A 16909-nucleotide genomic window follows, 5' to 3' on the forward strand; every position below is an offset into this window, starting at 1 on the left:
TGGAGCCGTAATCATCGACGGCGTATACCAGCGCTAACGTCAACTGTGGACACTTCTGCAAAGCACCTGCTAGCCCGCAGACCCAATTCTTTGTCGGTTCCGGTCAAAGTGATGACCTGTTAGCTGAATGAAAACAGCTGACATCTTCTAATCGTGTCAAATTTAGACTTGCAAAGCCGCAAAATACGTAAGTGCCATATCTGAATTAAATGTTGTTGCGAAAAAAAGCTCATGAAAGGACATTTTGTGACTGTCGAGCGTGCTTTCTGTCTTTCAAAACAACGTTTCTGTTGAATGATATTGACGTAGAAACGTGCTTTGTGAGAACGCTTCAGATACCAGTGAAATTGAAGGACCAACTGTTTCCGCCGCTAAAAGACAACTGAGACTTCACATACAAGCCGTCACTATATAAGTGTTTCTAGCTTAGTGAGTACCTAGAAATATGATCTAGAAGTATCAGTTTTTAAACAAACGAATGTAGATTGAATTAATGACATTGCTGGCGGACTCATTATGTGTTATTAGTTTGATTCTCTGCGATTAAGTTTCCTGATTCTCATGTTGTCACCATTTAGGAGAATGTAGCCTGCGTAAACATTATTAGCGATGAAAATAACGGACCTTTTGTGCGGACTGGCTTTGGGCGATGCCAATGTTTTTGTGGGCACACCCTTAACTAGCCACAGTCATAGAATCGTTATTGTGAGATAGTGACTTCACGCGTCAGTGATCTCGCGACGCCCGCACATAGTCAGATATCATAAACCCAGTACTCATTTCAAGCACGTTCTTTTTACTTGTTACTGGTGCCTAGTATCCCACTAACTCATATTATCAATAAACAACCAAATGCTTTTGTACGGACGATGTAAATAAGATATCCTGCTGAACAACTCTAACCTGCAGTTGTGCACGATTGTGTGTAATTTATTTTGAGGTATTCTACGATGATAGTAACAATAGTTAGAAAAAAAATACGATGAACGTGAATTGTAAATTGTGTCTAAACAACAAAGGAACAATATACTGTTACAGGACGATCAAGCTCGGCCTCAAATTATCTAGCGATGGAATTATTTTTGTCGATACTGGTGTACGTGGCAGTGCTCTTTTTGACGGACCCATCGACCGCCTTACCCCATAATCCGCCACACAACTATTTGGGACGACCCCGTGATAAACGATGTCCAGCTGTATCCGAAGGACAATTACTTTGTCCTCAGCATGCCCGATCATGCAGTCTTGCCAAACTGGATGGATGCGACCATGATGGTCAGTGTCAGCTGACCTATTATCTTTTTTGGCACACATTTAAACATTTGGATAACGACCGTGATAAACGCTTAAACGTTTGTGAACTGAATATATGACACAATGAAGCCAATATGAGCGTACTCATTTAAAAACAATAAATACTGATTATATGATCAACTTGCACTCTCCATTTTGAGTTATATGCTCTCGACTTCACATTAGAACGCTGTTGAAATGTGAAGTATATGTGCAAAAGGGAGTAGAGATTACTCATCATATTCACGGTCAGTTAATTAAACTATGCCAGATTTTCTAAAATTTGAATTTCGTGCATACTAGCCATTTATAGAAATATCATTACTGGATTGTTTCATGCAAAAAACTTTTTACTAGAATATGTGAATATGACATGTGTATCATCACGTGCATATTTTCTTTGCGTAGGTGGCATTTAGAGAAATGCCTAAAGGTCGCCTAAGCGAAGAGATTTAATTAGCTACAAAAGATGTAGTTTATCTAATTCAACGAAACACGTTTATTGAAAAACATAGTACCTGAGTGAAAGAACACGAATAAGATCAGTGGTAATTTGTCTTCCTCATGCCGAATGAGCATAGGGTGTATTCTTTCTTTTGGCTAGCTTCGATCTTCACCAGACTATTGGTTGTCGGTCTTTGTTGTTTTCTTCAATGTATGTATGGTACACATTCATGTAGGTAGCAAATGGGTAAATGTTGAATAATAATAACCGCATTTCAAATGCTTTCAGGAATGTACTGCTGTGAAGATAAGTGTAACAACGCCATTTGCTACAATCGTGATGGCACTGCTCTTCATTCAGACTATTATCGGCCGTACGACTATAATCGTGATAACTTGAGACCGTACGACGACCACATAGTGGGAACCTCGAGTTCACAGTCCCAGTACAATGGTAGGCAAGATAATTCCCACGACACAAAGAGCCCACGAAACGAAAGAAAACTGCGAAATTTTGGTTGAAATTTCTCGAACTTATACAAGAGAAGCGATCTGAAATGTTTTTGATGTGTTTTCTAACAAAAATGCAAACACCCATACCATTATTTTCATCTTCTCCTCAAAGTACTCAATTTTACCATGTTAATTACATTTACACTGGTTTAGTTAAAAATATAACGCACATAAGCCGTCTTTTTTAGGTGACTGGTAAGTAGATGTGACAGTTTGATACTAGCCATTTTTGCTGTACCTCAAGAAAATTTACCGTGTCATAGGAATAAGCTGTACACAATTCGTTTGTATGAACACGCAGTATTGGGTACGTGGATAGAACAGGAAAAAATACGCCAAAATCAATATGGTGCTGCATAAAGTTTCTTTACTCATCCATGTATACGCTAAATATAATAGAATAGTTGGCCAGGAATAATCACAATGGGGTGAGAACATATACAAGTGATGGACAATTATTGTCCATATAAGTAATTAAAAACATGATATTTTACTAACTGAAAAATAAAATTGGTAACCATGTACGTATCTACAAATACCCTTACGATATAGCGTATAGCTTCGTTGAGAGAACTACTACTTCCATCTTTGTCTTGCTCTTGTTCCTATTGCATATACGTACGTCCGACTTTATCGACACCGAATCGGTTACATATTGGATTAATTCTGTACATTCGGCATCTGTTGTTAAATCCTAATCTCCACTTAATGCTCTGTGAAGCACTGTCGGTACACAAAGTAATCAGGAGTCCATATCCCATATGCTTCGTGTACATTCGTGGAACTGAGAGCTCTACACTACATGACCATGCTAATTTTATATTCTATTGTCTAGAGAAACCTGGAGAGCAAATGCTATTCGCGTTTTTCGCAAAAGACTTCTTTAAATATGTCGCCTACTTGTAAAAGGGAAGATGAAACACAACTGAAAACTTTGCCATTTCGCTGAGCGATACTACTATAAAAATAATGACTACACCCGAATAGTATGCTCGCCAGTAGACAAATTTCTTGGGCTTATTGTTTGCGTTCAGCCTAGTAATGGGAGACTGGCGAACAACCAACACCTACGAATTTCCCTCGTTCAATTTTCTATTATTAGATAACGAGATTTTCACTCTCACGAGAAGAAGGACGCCACCCTGCCCATAAGTTTCCTTAATCGATGTACTGTAAAAAGAAAGGGCTCTCATTGCTAAAAAAAATTGGGCTGAAAATTTGATGCAAGCTTCATCCCATAGAATTTGGTGCCTAATATTTGTAATGTGTATCTTTTCGCAAATGATGCTTAGCAAATGGAAAAGTAATGAAAAGCCGGTTGCACACATTCCGCAATTCAGGCCGTTGGTGACTGCATATCGATTCTCTTAGACTGATAATTTTACCATTCATTCACAAAGTCCAAACTGAGTACGCTTAATTTTTCCAACTAAGCCATTGCTATGTTTCAACAACAGATCATCTTTCGCTTCCACCAAGTTGTCGCGTGTCGTTGGCCACATTTCCTGAACTCCTTATGTTTTACTTGTACCGGGTTGTGCATGAATCTGATGATGCTGATGGATCAGCTGTTGCTGCTGTTGAAGCTGTTGTTGTATTTGTTGATGCTGCAGTTGTTGTTGTTGTTGCATCTGTTGTTGCTGCTGTTGCTGTAAAATGCTGTTTGGAATGATGAGACCGCGCACGAACTCCCAGAAGTGCTGCACAGCTTGAGCTGCAGTATCCTGGGAAGCACCTATATCGGATAAACCCAGTAGATTGTTAAGGCGATCAAAACAAACCATAATAATGATAATAAAACAAGCTTTTTATTTGACACTTTGTTTTCAACTTTATCAATAAAAAAGAACGTAGATAAGGAGCTGCAGCCGGTCGACCTTCGTAATAAAAAAATTTGAATACATGAGATGTTTTTATTAGCTAGAGAGAACCCAAGGTGTCCCGAGCGTGCCGTTTTTACCGCGGTGCTTTTCTGTCAAACCAGGTATGTACACCAAAAAAAGGTTTTTATGCGTGAGCACAGCCTTAACTCGTTCCACACTATACAGTTCCCATTTTGAGTAACATTACACTAAAGGCAACCGTAAAATTAAATGTAAATAGGTGAATTTTGGATGTAGAGAGCTGGAAAGTAAAACGATTTACTACACCTGAAATGTAAATTATGCGAGGAAACCTATTTGTTCAATCGATTTGCAAAATTTGAAAAACTCCTAAGAAAAAATTACCTCCGGCGCCGCCTTGTCCATTAGAATTCGATGTTGTTTGCAGATCCCGAGGCAGCTTTGTACTTAAGGACGTTTTTAGTTGATCCCAAACCTGTTAATGTAAATACCTTTACTACACAGTAACAATCAATTTTGATAGACCTTACTAAGCGATTCGACGAGATTCGTATTGAAGTATATTTCCTTGTTAGTTTAGCCGCATCATAGGGCGAAAGCGATGAGCAAGGAAAACGTTTCAGAATCATATATTTATAACATGAAATACATTGAGAGATAGTTCCGTTCACATCGATCGACGCACACTGACTATACATACAGACCGTATGTGGTGGTGAGCTCGTTGTTGAAGCTGTAAAATCGGCTAGCCGATTTCCGTTGCGATAGTGTTCGGCAAGAAGACGCTGAAAAAAGCAGCACTAGTATAAAATAACAAGAATCTATTTCGCCAAACCGCATTATGTTATGTGAATTGGCATAATGATGTATGAAATAGTGTGCCCGTAGTACTCAATTGGTGAGTATGGTTTCGATGCTACATGTAAAATTAGCACAAAACAAAAATTACCATAATATAAAAGGACATTCCAGTATCGCCAGCCATAATGTTTGACAATTATTTCTGGGATGAAAACCTTTTTTGAAAGGATATCCAGGCACATACTCAGTATGCCCCTTCTCATATTATACTTGATATTTAAATATTCGGTAAAGCGACAACACATACCATTTCCATGAGGAGGTCCTGAGTTAGGAAGCTGTCCTGGTTGTGCGCATACACCATTTTCATGGCTTTGCCGACTTCATGAGGGCGGTTCTCCGGCGGAGGCATTACCCAGTACAACATTAGCTCAGCCTCGGTCAGCGAATCCATAGCACCCTGGGGAGCTGCATTAGACGAGCATCCGGTGAAATGTTGCATAATAAATTAAGGAGAGGGCCCTCAGCTATGTTGGCCGCTTGCTGTGCTTTAAGGTATCTAGAGCTGATTGAGTCAGTTTTAATATATTTAGAATATACTGAAAGAACATCGAATAAATAAGTTTCTGCTAAAGCTGAATCTAAAATTAAATTTAAGAACATCTTATTAAGAGCGTGTGTAGGTGGAATAGACTAAAGTTAGTAGATGCAATATTTACAGCAAATGAGACCGATAACAGGCATATACTGGGCTTCGTTGTCACCACGCATGTCCAACTGGTAGTCGAGTTGTTTCAAAACATCCCTCTTCGTTGGGTGTGGAGACAGTCTCGGATGTGAATGGTACCATCCAACTGGATAGAGATTTCGCGAGCACATTGAAAGCTGTATCTAAACGCATATTAAACAAACATGTACTTTGATGGCAATTTATTACTCTGACACGTTTATTGCGCGACTAAAATCTACGTGTATGAACGACTAGAATTTACCTAGATACTACCCGCTTGTTTTTCGCCAGCAGCATTCAGTACCTGGCTCCGTATTAGAAAAAATTTTGCACATCGCAGATCCGTTACAGCTTAAGTTCTTAAAAGCGCAATAAAGTAAAATGTAAAAAAAGTATTTTTTTTAAGATCTCAACATTTATTGGTTTTTTATTTACCTCTTCCATAACCTTAGCGTGATCAGCCGAATCGAGCGGAACTTTCACCGGAAACGCCTGGGTGATTTGCATAGCTGTTGGGAGATAACAAGAACAATTTTCTCTAGAAAAATCTCAAAAACTGTACTATCGAAGACATTACTAAGAAGTTCACCATCATTTATTATCTATCCTATAGTTAAATCAAATGGTCCTGAAGAAGGAAGATTTTTTGCGGAGTTGCACTAGAAAGCGTTCACGCTTACTCTAGATTTTAACGCAAATACAAGCATCCTGGAATGATGCAGTAAGTTACAAACTGTCTAAACTTACCGTGCGTAGCCACATCCCACGTACCACCTAGATATCCGCACACTTCTGTCCTAAGAATCAACAGGTACAGGCTATTAAATTTTGGTAATATAAGCCCGAAGGTCATGGCTAAGTCGAACACAGCGAAGCACGTCCCTCGATCTTGGGCTGTTCCTTCATTTCATATTTTCTACATTTCATATATTAGGTAAGACGAGTTAAACTCGGCCTAACCGGTGCAATTAAACAGCAACTCATGAGTCATGCTCGTAAACAGTTTTGTTGTAAAAAATGTTGAACTAACGATTCCTTCTCAGCATAGCATTTGCGGTACTTCGACCGATATCAGATGACCTTACGTATTTAGATGTTCCTAAGAATTAGTAATTTCTCTGTCGAAGTTAACGTACTTGCTCAAATGACAATGAAAATCGACGAGCAGGAGAACGTTTGAGGAGACCGAAATGTGAAATGGTTGAAGCCGTTCGATTGAGGCAAATGTCACCGGATCATACTGCGGATTCTCCGGCCTGTTATGTGCACAAAAAGCGACCGTTTCAGCAAAGGGTGTTAGCTTACATATGTACTTTTCAACTTTCTAAGTAGCAGGAATATCTATGTCGATTCCCTAATGAACTAACGATCATATCGTACGAGCTGTTTCACTTCGGACAATAAAGAACTGACTGAATGCCCCCTAAAAGCGTGCGCGGTTTAACACACAGTGGATGAATAGGTTAGTTTTCCTAATCCCGCTATATGCTGTGTAAACCCGCGCCACAAACGTTGACACTCATGCTGCGATCTTTTTTCTAGGAGAGAGAGTTGTATAAGCTTTGTGAAAAAAATTTGCTTATAAGGCGAAATCAAACACGATCAATGATAGTTGTCACGAATAATATGACAACTAACTTACGGGACAATGTGCAATACATTCTGACAGGAGCGACGTACAGCTGACTAGAATAGCTTCCATGTGCTTACTTGAATAGTTATCTGTACAATAATATGTGCAGCTATTATGTATGTATACAATGTACGATTAGCATTCTAAAAATAAGAAGCTACAAAGAAACTGGGACAACTAACAGTTTGTCGAGAGCTGCTCCATTGCAGTCTCCGTCTGAGCCGCCTTGTCTCGACCCATTTTCTTTGTTGTCGTCTTGACCCTCGCCCGGAAGGCCCAGAGCACGTCGTTTTGCTTCAATGAACCAGCGCGGTTTTCGGATAACCGTTTTGCCAACGCGGATCATTGCTTCAAAAGCTAAACGGAGTAATATAGTTAGCACCTTTACTACTTCGCTATAAATACTTTTAGTACAATATCAACAATGAAAAAATGACAGCTGAAGTATATAGACACTACAGCCGGTAACACTGGAGTTCAGATTCACGGGTCTATCTTCAGATGAAACGGTAGATTATATATATATATATATATATACATATATATATATATATAGAAGAACTTTTTCTACAGAGGAACTGAACAGGCAAAGACTACACTACAGAACCTCATTCATTGCTCGTCTGTATCCAGGCCGATTTCTTCAAACTCCACTACACCTTGTAATAAAATAGTTTTTCAATCTCTTATGAATCTTGAACGTTCGCAAACAATCGTCCTTGCACGTTCCATCATATGGATCCCTTGCCTTGTTTTCCCTCCTCTTCCGGAGGTTTTGTGGGGTCATTTGCAGCTGCTCCTTCTGCTGCAGCAGCTGTTGGGGCAACAATATTGTTCTGCGCTGCCAACGGCTTAGCATCTTGTATAGTCGCAGCAGGTGCAACGCTGGTGACAGTTGTTACGGGGGAAGCTGTCACAGTGGCCGTCAGAGTCATTGATGTCACAGTCGTAGGTGCAATTGTGGTAGAGGACGTGGCTGCAGAAGCAGATGTGGCGGTAGGCTCGATTGTTGGGGCGGCAAGGGTAACACCACCAATTCCGGAAGCGCTGGCAACATTGAATAGCCCCGCCGCTGGTGCTGGTGGGGACACGGGAAGACCAGTCCCGACGGCAGCAGCAGCTGCCGCTGTTGCCATCGCCGCCACTGCCGCAGCTGCAACAGGGGATGCAGTACTAGCTGCCAACGCAGAGGTTAGCGGATTTACAAGCGATGCGGCGCTCGTTGCCGTAGTCGTGATGGTGATAGTGTTACCCATGTTGGATGGCCTCGCTGTCTTGTGTCTATGCAGCCACTCCTGTTTGTACAACTCCAGCTTACGACCTTTATATCTATAACGATCAAGGAAAAGACGGCAGAACTTGTAAACTGTCCGTACACCGCACGAAGCAACACGCGACAGTTCCAGCGTATGGGCATGAAATATGTTAATATGTAAATTATAATTGACTTATCGTCACATAGTTTTATCTTCTCGTGTTTATCTTAGATTGTTGAGATAATAGGGACATTTCGGCAACGCTTTGTTATTATAAAGTACTATTAATGAATAAAATAGTAAATAGCATTTACTTGACTTGTGACCAGCCACATGATGTCTTCTTATCAGGTTGTGTGATGCGTTTACAGTGGATTGCCCAGGCTGATGGACTCGGAAACACCTCACCAGACTCACCTAAGACGCATCGGTTTTCCCCGACAAAAAACTTCAGTGTTATCGGTGTATACCTAGTACGCGATTCTGGACTTACAATATAGTTTTGTTATACTTAGAAGCCCAAATAAGGTTTACCCGACAAAAGGTAGTAATTACGAACTTAGTACTCACCCCATCGAATTGACCCATCTGGAAGTAAATCGCCAGTAAAACGCATTCCCTGCAATGAATATTTAAACATGCATACTTAGGTCTTTTTCATGACAATGAATCGACATTGAACAATTCATGGACAATGAATCGTTCAAAACAAACTCAACGTTAAATATTCGTTATAGTTACTAGCACAGAAACTAAAGTTTGCGATGAAAAAAGCTTCAGGAACAAAGCATGATACTCCAGTCTAAACAAGACCTTAACCGATAAAATGTTTTGGACCAACACGCAATGTCTGTCTCTATGTTTCGAGTTTCACTTCTGGTATCGCCGTTAGGCATTCCCAACGAAGTCTCTCTATGCCAGGGTTGGAACTTAGACCACGACGCGTCCCTAAGATTAACAAACAAATACGTTACTCACTAAGCTACCATCAGGATACGTTTAACATAACCAAACTTGATTCAGCTTAGAAGAATTTTGAATTGGACGATTTCTCTCCTACAGCTACAATCTATGAGGCGCACGGCATTTAATATTGTAGTAACCCCAAGGTGATAATTCATCTTCACCAGAACAAAAATGTAATGACATAACGATACAACGTCAACTTACCATGTACTCCATCGAAAGGACTCCGTCTCCACTTTCTAGCACGCCTTCTCGTAGGAGAGTTTCTAGCGTTAATTTTCGTACCTCTCTTTCTTCACGCTCCCCTGTTGAAAACCCCGCTCATGCATTTTAGTAGTGTCTAAACCATTGTGATAATACAAGTGCATAAAGCATTTGTACGTAAACTCTACATGGTCGTATCATAAACTTCAAATAGCTTACAAAATCTCTATACAGCTTAACGCACCGTCTTCCTTTATCGGAATGGGTTCATCTGGAACCTTCAACGCTTGGCAATCTGGAGTACCCCCGTCGGATGGGGGTGAAAATTTATCAGTATCGCCACCAGCTGCTACCGAAAGGTCCTCCCCGGAAGCATTCATTGCAATTGCTGACATATCCATTAAATTCGGCGATAATGTCGGTGCTTTTGTTCTGAACCTACCAAGCAACCAATCGCGTTAATTAAGAGAAATACCAGTTTACAATATAGTCTCACCAAATTACAAGATAAATGTTCATAAAGACGTAAAGTCGTTCAGATAGCTTCTATGCATACTTTTTTAAGGTGTAGAAGGAGAAACATAGAGGATGCAAACTTTATTATAAGTTTCAATCCTGGGTTACCATTTATAGGGAAAATGGTATTGGTAGGGGAATGGCGTGAGTTCATTTGAAAAATTTCTGTTTTAAGCGGAATACCAGTATCGAAGCCATGAGACTTCGCATTGAATGCCTCGTACGAATGTAAGGACTTTTAGGGTATTTGATACATTCAATTCCAATATCTTTCCGTTTGTTTTTCAGCTTTGAAAAAAATCTATTTTAATTGAATCATATTGGTCTAAGCTTTGAATCACTACACAGAACAAATTATCCGAGCTATTCGTAGGCTATTCTTTACTTGCATCAAGGACATACAAAACACAAAATTAATTGCAAAGTACAACGATCAATATATATATATATATATATATATATATATATATATATATATATATATATGTCGTGGAGTTCACGAGAATTAAGCGAAATGCATTCGAATTCATGTCTTATTAAACAAGAAATTCAAATAGTTTTAATAATTCCAGGCAACCTGAACACAGTCGGATATATCAAATGTTTTAACTCTACTTGTAAGTAAATCAGTGGTTCCGTTTCCGATTTAGGTTCTCCTGTCATAGCCAGCTTATGCTCTAGAGAATTTAATGCCCTCACAATGATCCTACTGTAGAATTGACAGGTGCTCGCTAGACACTTTTAGGTATAATCTAGGACAATCTTTGCAACACGCAGGAACATTGATACACACTTTATTTTCTGCTGGAGGCCAGCCGTCCGACGGTATGCTTAACAGCGGTACTGGCCATAAAGCTCGAAACATAAATATGTAATCTAGGAAAGCGATCGTATTTCGCCCAATTTTTCGCGTTAAGAACCCCAGCTTAAATATTCTGCCAAATTCTTAAGGTTAGGTTGAGGTAGCATAATAACTTCCGATTTCTTGGTACGAACGATATTGAAGCTATCTTCATCATTGAATTACATGCTAAAATGTATTCCAGATTCTGGGTAAGCAGACGTTTTTTTAAATTTTAGCAAACGGTACGATGACGAATGTTTTGTTATTACGGGACAGATCTCATATCAAATACTATCTGTGCGCGCGCTCTAAGAGTTGTTCAGGCTCTGTTGACAGAGGACTACTACTCAGGGTAAGTTTTATTGCTCAACAAAAAACTAAATTTAATGTTTCACTGCCATTTTTTTAAACACTCTATGAAAGTTAGAATTAGCATGAGTTTGTCCTGCAGCTCGGATAAGAATGAGCACCAGTCACTCACTGTGTAGTGTTATCTCACTCTGCCGGTATCCGGCTCGTTATTCAATACGCAAACAGAGCGCCCGTTCTTCCTTAAGCTTCTAAGCGCCCGATTCCTAGAGCCGAAATATCCCTCCAATGGTCGAAACTATCAAGTAACCGGTAACGTTTCTAACGTTCTCCGAACACAAATCCCACAATTTACAGTGAATTTCTTAATAGACCTTCTTCTCCCTTCATCTCAAGCTCGGAGCGTCTGTTGTCTGTTGTTATTGTTGAATGTAGAATACCATAGGGCGGCGTCTGATGATTTCGAAACCACTAGAGCAAAAGGTACCCTTTTCTTTCTTCAGACCGTACGTCGTCTGCTAGCTTTTGAATCGATTCGCGCGTTGCTTAGTAGAGCGCAAATGATTCAAATAGATTGTCGATTTAATATGACCCATTAAAGCTATCAAGGAGCGCCATTTCTGTTGGAGTCCGTGCCGATAACCAAATCGTCAATTCATCGGAATTTATGTCAACGACATAATAATGCATTGAATTAATTGTCTAATTAGTATATTGAATTCTGTTCAGCTTTTTGTCTTTGGCATCGATTATGTTGCATACTGTAGATGCTTCACTATATCATAGATCTACAATCAGCTATCCAAATTGTTTGGCTTCAGTGGTTGGTCATTGAACTTTACTTAGTTCTTACACATGAATACGTAGTTGTGCAATGTTAATTGTTTTTTTCTATTACGTATGCCCCTATTCAATAATAGCTTCGTCTGCTTTTTTTCTAAGGGAGCGAAGGGGAGTAGAAAAATTATGTAATGATGACGCTTGTAACTGACCTGTCAACAAGTCCTAACTCGTACTGTCTCTCACCCGTTTTTTGACGTTTCGTGTATCCCTCTCCTACTGAGAGAGGGAGCGGTTGGTGGTCACTCGTCTCTGAATGGCTCCGGGCACGCGGGCTAAGCGGCGTAAACTGCATTAATGGTAAGATCTTCGACGCAGACCCTATTCAGTCTGTACCAGTCGTTAAGAAGGAGCTTACATAGGTGTATTTGCGGTACTCGTAGTACTTTAATGTTTCTTAATCCAACGGCTGTGCACACCGTAGAAGACGTACACTCACATCCATTTGATCTAAATTTAAGCGAATGAACTGCTCATGATATTCACTGGACAAGGAGCGAAGAGTTGCTTAGACATATATAACAAGTTTTTGGAGATAACATTGGCTGTTGATTTATTCAAGTTAGTGGAAGTACTTCGTTTTTAATAAGTGATTGATAACGTAACAAACTTCTTGTAGCTAAAAGTATAATATCAGCATTTGTGAAAACTGGTAGGATGTCTTGAGAAATTGACAGGACGAATCTGCGAAGCGACCAGACAAACGTCATTCACTGCTGCCGTCAGTTGCAGCTGATTTGTAGTTAAGCGTTGTCTTTGTTTACCGAACGACAACGCCCAGCCAATCAGTACAAGCTGACGCTTGTTAAAAATATACCACGGGAAAACATTTTTGAGTTTTACAAGTGATTCGTTGTTTCTGTGCTTTAGCTAGCCAGACCTCGACGCGAAGAAGCACGCCACCTTTATGGCTGTTATTATAATGACTATATCACATTAGTACTTCAGCGGTGTTAACACAGTGTTAACCGAACTTGATGTCAGAAGCAGAAGAAGAAACTGATACATCTTAGAGTGTTTCCCCGTTCGCACGTTTATTCAAGCGCGCGAGCCTATCTACTGTGTTTCTTTGCGCGCGTGTTTTTGTGTGTGTGTGTGTATGTATGAGTGTGTGTGCATGTGTGTATGTGTGTGCGCGTGTGTGTCTCAATGTGAGTGTGTGTGTGACAACTGAGAGCGCCACACGGACTTCTAGCACTACCATTAGACCTTCTGATACGAGCAGTGAATGCTCGTACTGTTTAGCACCTGCAGTAAAGCATTAGGGAAGTATATTAGAGGCTAAGTTCTTCTTCGGAGTCAAAATACGTCTCCTGGCAAGAACATCGGTAACAAAAGTGACTAGCAGCTAGAAGACATTCGAGCTGCCTGTTACGCAGCTCTCCAGCCATCCAGTTTGCTGTTAAGTGAACAAAGGACAATGCCGTCCCCAACCGTTACGCGCATTTGCGCTATGGTCACCGTCGGACTCTGTCTCATCGTCGCATTTACCTTAATGTTTGTCTTCACCGCTCGCAGTGGAGGGTATGTTATTATCATCATGATCATTGTATGTACATTTAACTATTTGACTGTGCATATATACATATATATTACAACTTTCTTTGGTTCGTATAATGGTGCATATTGATATCAAGCAGTATGGTTATCGGAGAAAAAGCTTTATACTGTTCCATGTTAACTGACAAATAGTAGAGAGTTTACAGGATTCATTCAAAATGAAAATAACTGAAAGGGGCGAAAGTAATTGCTTTGTTTGATAGAGTTAAAAGGTTTTTTATTTTTTTAGTGTTAAATTAAGGTATTTTATTTTCAAATATGGATTTAATAAAATATTGAACTTCATGCTTCACTGAAAGGCTCGTCCTGATCATAGTACAAGCAAAATGGGTTACCATAAATGTCATAAAATTTAAAAGTATATTTTGTATTCTGTTGTGTTCCCGTGGCGTCTGTTAGAGCTCTTACAGGTTCTTTTTATTATATAAATATATTTTTTTTTTCTCTTGCCTTACATCGTTTTTGCGTACATAATATTTATATCCATAGTTTAGTCCAACCTGTAGGTCCTATTACAGGCTTAGAGAAGAATTGACGCAAAAAATGCAAGACCTTGATATATACATTGTATATCGTCAAATGGGATGGGTGGTATTATGGGGTACAAATGGGACAATAGGCCAGGAACGACTTCGTGCAAAGAAGTCAGGCATTCATTAAGGCTAAAGGAAGCATATTTTTGTTAGTGAAAAAGGGTGGTTATAATCAGAGAAGCCGATACTTTATAATCACTTACTGTGAAGTTAAAGATGATGATTTGTTTGTCTACCGTAAGTTCATATGAAGGTTTGCGAAGTCCAAATATTCAACAGCCCAAATATTGGCCCATAGACGAGTTGCGCGTTGTTTAAAAAGCGATGAATAATGATAAAAATGTGTGCACCGTGTGTTTAAAAACTCAAATCAACTTAACCAGATTGACCGCTATACAGCTATTGTAGTTACCCATGATTTTGATAGAAATAATTATCCATCGTAAGTTCAGCTGATCTACGACCACAATTATCCGCATTATGGTGCTTAGGTTAACCGTACTGCGTTGACCATTACGCCAGTAAAACCGTTGAGATTATTTCCCTCAGAGAAACAACTGTGTGTGCTGACTTGCACTCCGAGGCCACCCGGTTTTTTAGTTTTTTGTAAAGTTAACATGGACGAGATCCGATTCGCATATATTTTCCAAATGCAGCGGCTCGTATAACTCCATCCTATCCTGCCCCATACACTCCAGCAGGATGATGCAATATAACTTCATGACTTTTACTTGTAACTTACTCGCAGTCCACCCTTGAAAAGGCGGCTCTGGAACAAGTGAAACTGTTGGACAAAGGCGAGGTGGAAGAAAAAACATAGTAGATCGAGCTGCATTAAATTATTTTACCGTGTACATTTGTAGAATTCGTTTCTTTACTTAATCACATCGTATAGGACGTGTCATTGGAGAGACTTGAGTCCCTGATTCTGCTTATTCTGTCAACCAGTTTAAAGGTTTGACAATATCAAAATATCAAATAAACGCTTCTTTCTGTATATGTCGAATGTGAAATTTAAATGTACCGCATTTAAATACAATTGTACATAAAAAACCAAGCTCCAATTGAAGTGTTTGCTGTTTTCCTGCGTATGGATTGCAGTATACCTGCTGGAAAAAGATACTTGAAATATAGGTCTTTGGGGACACGGTGCGGCAGCGGTGCTCTGATAAGTGGGACTTTCTGCTGCTAGCATTAAAAAAGCTCCCAAATCTAACGTAGGTTATACTTGTCGGTTCGTTACATGCGAAGGTACATTACGACAGTTATTCTGGTGGAGGGATCAGCCGGACCTCCGTTATCCCAACGATAACAAGGATTTACGAAATTGAGTTATCTTGCGTAAAAATGCGTTTTCCCAAAGTGTCTACGTTTATGTATTACCCTGTTGCATACCGATGCCTTAATTTCTGGCGTGGATGACGTTCCATGCTATAATAGTTAAAAGGACTTTGCATATGTGTGGTCCTCAAACGCACGGTTTACATGTGTTATACGTCTCGTTCTACATAGGCTGGTGTTCAATTCATTTGAGAACGTTCGTACTATGCGGAGCTCAGGCGCGTAGGGTCGAAAAAGGCTTGCTACCCGTTCTAAAGCCTAAGTGCCATAATAGAAAAACACGTGTGCCCCCATTCAAATTACGAAAGATGGTTTAATTGATACTGTCATATTTACGCTTAATGCATTATCGTGTGGGTGAGTTGGTTTGCTTGTTAAGCTTGTATATATGTGGACTTGAATAGTATTTATTTAAATAAGTAACAATTTTAAGTTCTTTCGCGACTTCACGATGTCGATTAAGGAAGTTGACATTGGAAAGCATGGAAGTGTAGCTTCGGATCATAGCATGTTTCATTACCTATGGATTCGTCATTAAGATACAGATGGTTTTCATCACACTTCTCCTAGAAGTACAAATTTCTGCATATCTATGTGGCAGAAAACAGGAGACCAATTTAGACGGAAGCGAGCACATGTTCATTGGTGCTGCTTTGTCCGATTGTGGTTAATAGGCCCTTGTCGATGCTATCTCTGACTGACGTGTTTTCTCTCAGTTGACATCGTCGTAATATTCCCAGGGTCAGAGCATTAACTCGCATTTAAAATAAAAAATTGTTTTTAGCGGCTAAACTTATGTTTAATCTAAGTTGATTCTATTTGTACTTACACGTTTGTTCGACTACGGCGGTGCTGCAAAAAGTATCGTTGTACTTTGGTCCAATATCGGCAATAATGAAACAGTGGAACAGAGCTTTCTGATGGCAGAAAGCAACTTGTGTCTAGCGAAAGGTTGCAAACAGCATTCTTGAGAACAGGCATTGGAGACAGTGGTACAGGTATCACTATACATACACAAAAGTAGACGTTTAGAATGAATCAAATTTTAGACCAAAAGTAAACTCTGTGATAGACCACTGGTCGTTAGTTGTCTTTGGATTTGAGTGAACATCGAAAATGATCGAGTCATTGTGTGTTTATTATGGTTTACCAAAATAAGTTTAAATTTCTCCTTATGTCGCGAGCGGGCGGGTCTGCTCGCAATACACGCCAATAAAAGTAATAAAAAATAATCCGTCATTCATTGAACCTGTGATACATCCTCGTCAATGAGAATAGGTAG

At 39.7% G+C, this 16909-nt stretch overlaps 3 protein-coding genes across 6 annotated transcripts in view; 2 read left to right on the top strand and 1 right to left on the bottom strand.

Moving 5' to 3' along the window:
- Positions 1-93: 93 nt before the first annotated feature.
- LOC111269884 (uncharacterized) lies at positions 94-2774 on the top strand. Its single transcript, XM_086972272.1, has 3 exons — positions 94-187; positions 1039-1275; positions 2027-2774. The coding sequence occupies exons 2-3, from the start codon at positions 1071-1073 to the stop codon at positions 2257-2259; spliced, it is 438 nt and encodes a 145-aa protein (XP_086828398.1). The 5' UTR covers positions 94-187; positions 1039-1070; the 3' UTR covers positions 2260-2774.
- LOC111269882 (MPN domain-containing protein) lies at positions 1766-11792 on the bottom strand. The gene is made up of 15 exons (XM_022849780.2): positions 11526-11792; positions 9929-10122; positions 9685-9785; positions 9085-9133; positions 8829-8931; positions 8007-8587; positions 7441-7615; positions 6762-6881; positions 6373-6422; positions 6061-6134; positions 5615-5786; positions 5203-5363; positions 4799-4879; positions 4479-4569; positions 1766-3985 (listed from the first exon to the last, which is right to left on the bottom strand). Exons 2-15 carry the CDS (start codon positions 10083-10085, stop codon positions 3765-3767), a joined length of 2136 nt encoding a protein of 711 aa, XP_022705515.1. The 5' UTR covers positions 10086-10122; positions 11526-11792; the 3' UTR covers positions 1766-3764.
- A 720-nt stretch (positions 11793-12512) lies between these two features.
- Positions 12513-16909, top strand: part of LOC111269886 (puromycin-sensitive aminopeptidase-like protein) — a 46867-nt gene continuing 42470 nt past the window's right edge. For 2 of the 4 annotated variants that reach the window (XM_022849785.2, XM_022849788.2), the window contains exon 1: positions 12518-13717. In XM_022849785.2, the coding sequence (XP_022705520.1) occupies positions 13614-13717 (104 nt within the window). In that variant the 5' untranslated portion in view covers positions 12518-13613. Of the gene's footprint in view, positions 13718-16909 lie in introns of all 4 variants that reach the window. The other 2 variants (XM_022849789.2, XR_015314717.1) reach the window with 2 other exon arrangements.

This window comes from Varroa jacobsoni, unplaced genomic scaffold (genome assembly GCF_002532875.2).
Source record: "Varroa jacobsoni isolate VJ856 unplaced genomic scaffold, vjacob_1.0 scaffold_1423, whole genome shotgun sequence".
Lineage (NCBI taxonomy): Eukaryota > Metazoa > Arthropoda > Arachnida > Mesostigmata > Varroidae > Varroa > Varroa jacobsoni.

Excerpts from the sequence above, each read along its gene's own strand:
- LOC111269884 (XM_086972272.1), top strand. The coding sequence starts at position 1,071 with ATGGAATTATTTTTGTCGATACTGGTGTACGTGGCAGTGCTCTTTTTG. Across the intron at positions 1,276-2,026 it reads GGATGGATGCGACCATGATG|GAATGTACTGCTGTGAAGAT; the intron begins GTCAGTGTCAGC and ends AAATGCTTTCAG.
- LOC111269882 (XM_022849780.2), bottom strand. The coding sequence starts at position 10,085 with ATGGATATGTCAGCAATTGCAATGAATGCTTCCGGGGAGGACCTTTCG. Across the intron at positions 6,882-7,440 it reads GGAGCAGCTCTCGACAAACT|GCCGGAGAATCCGCAGTATG; the intron begins GTTAGTTGTCCC and ends TGCACATAACAG. Across the intron at positions 4,570-4,798 it reads CGAGCTCACCACCACATACG|GTTTGGGATCAACTAAAAAC; the intron begins GTCTGTATGTAT and ends TTACATTAACAG.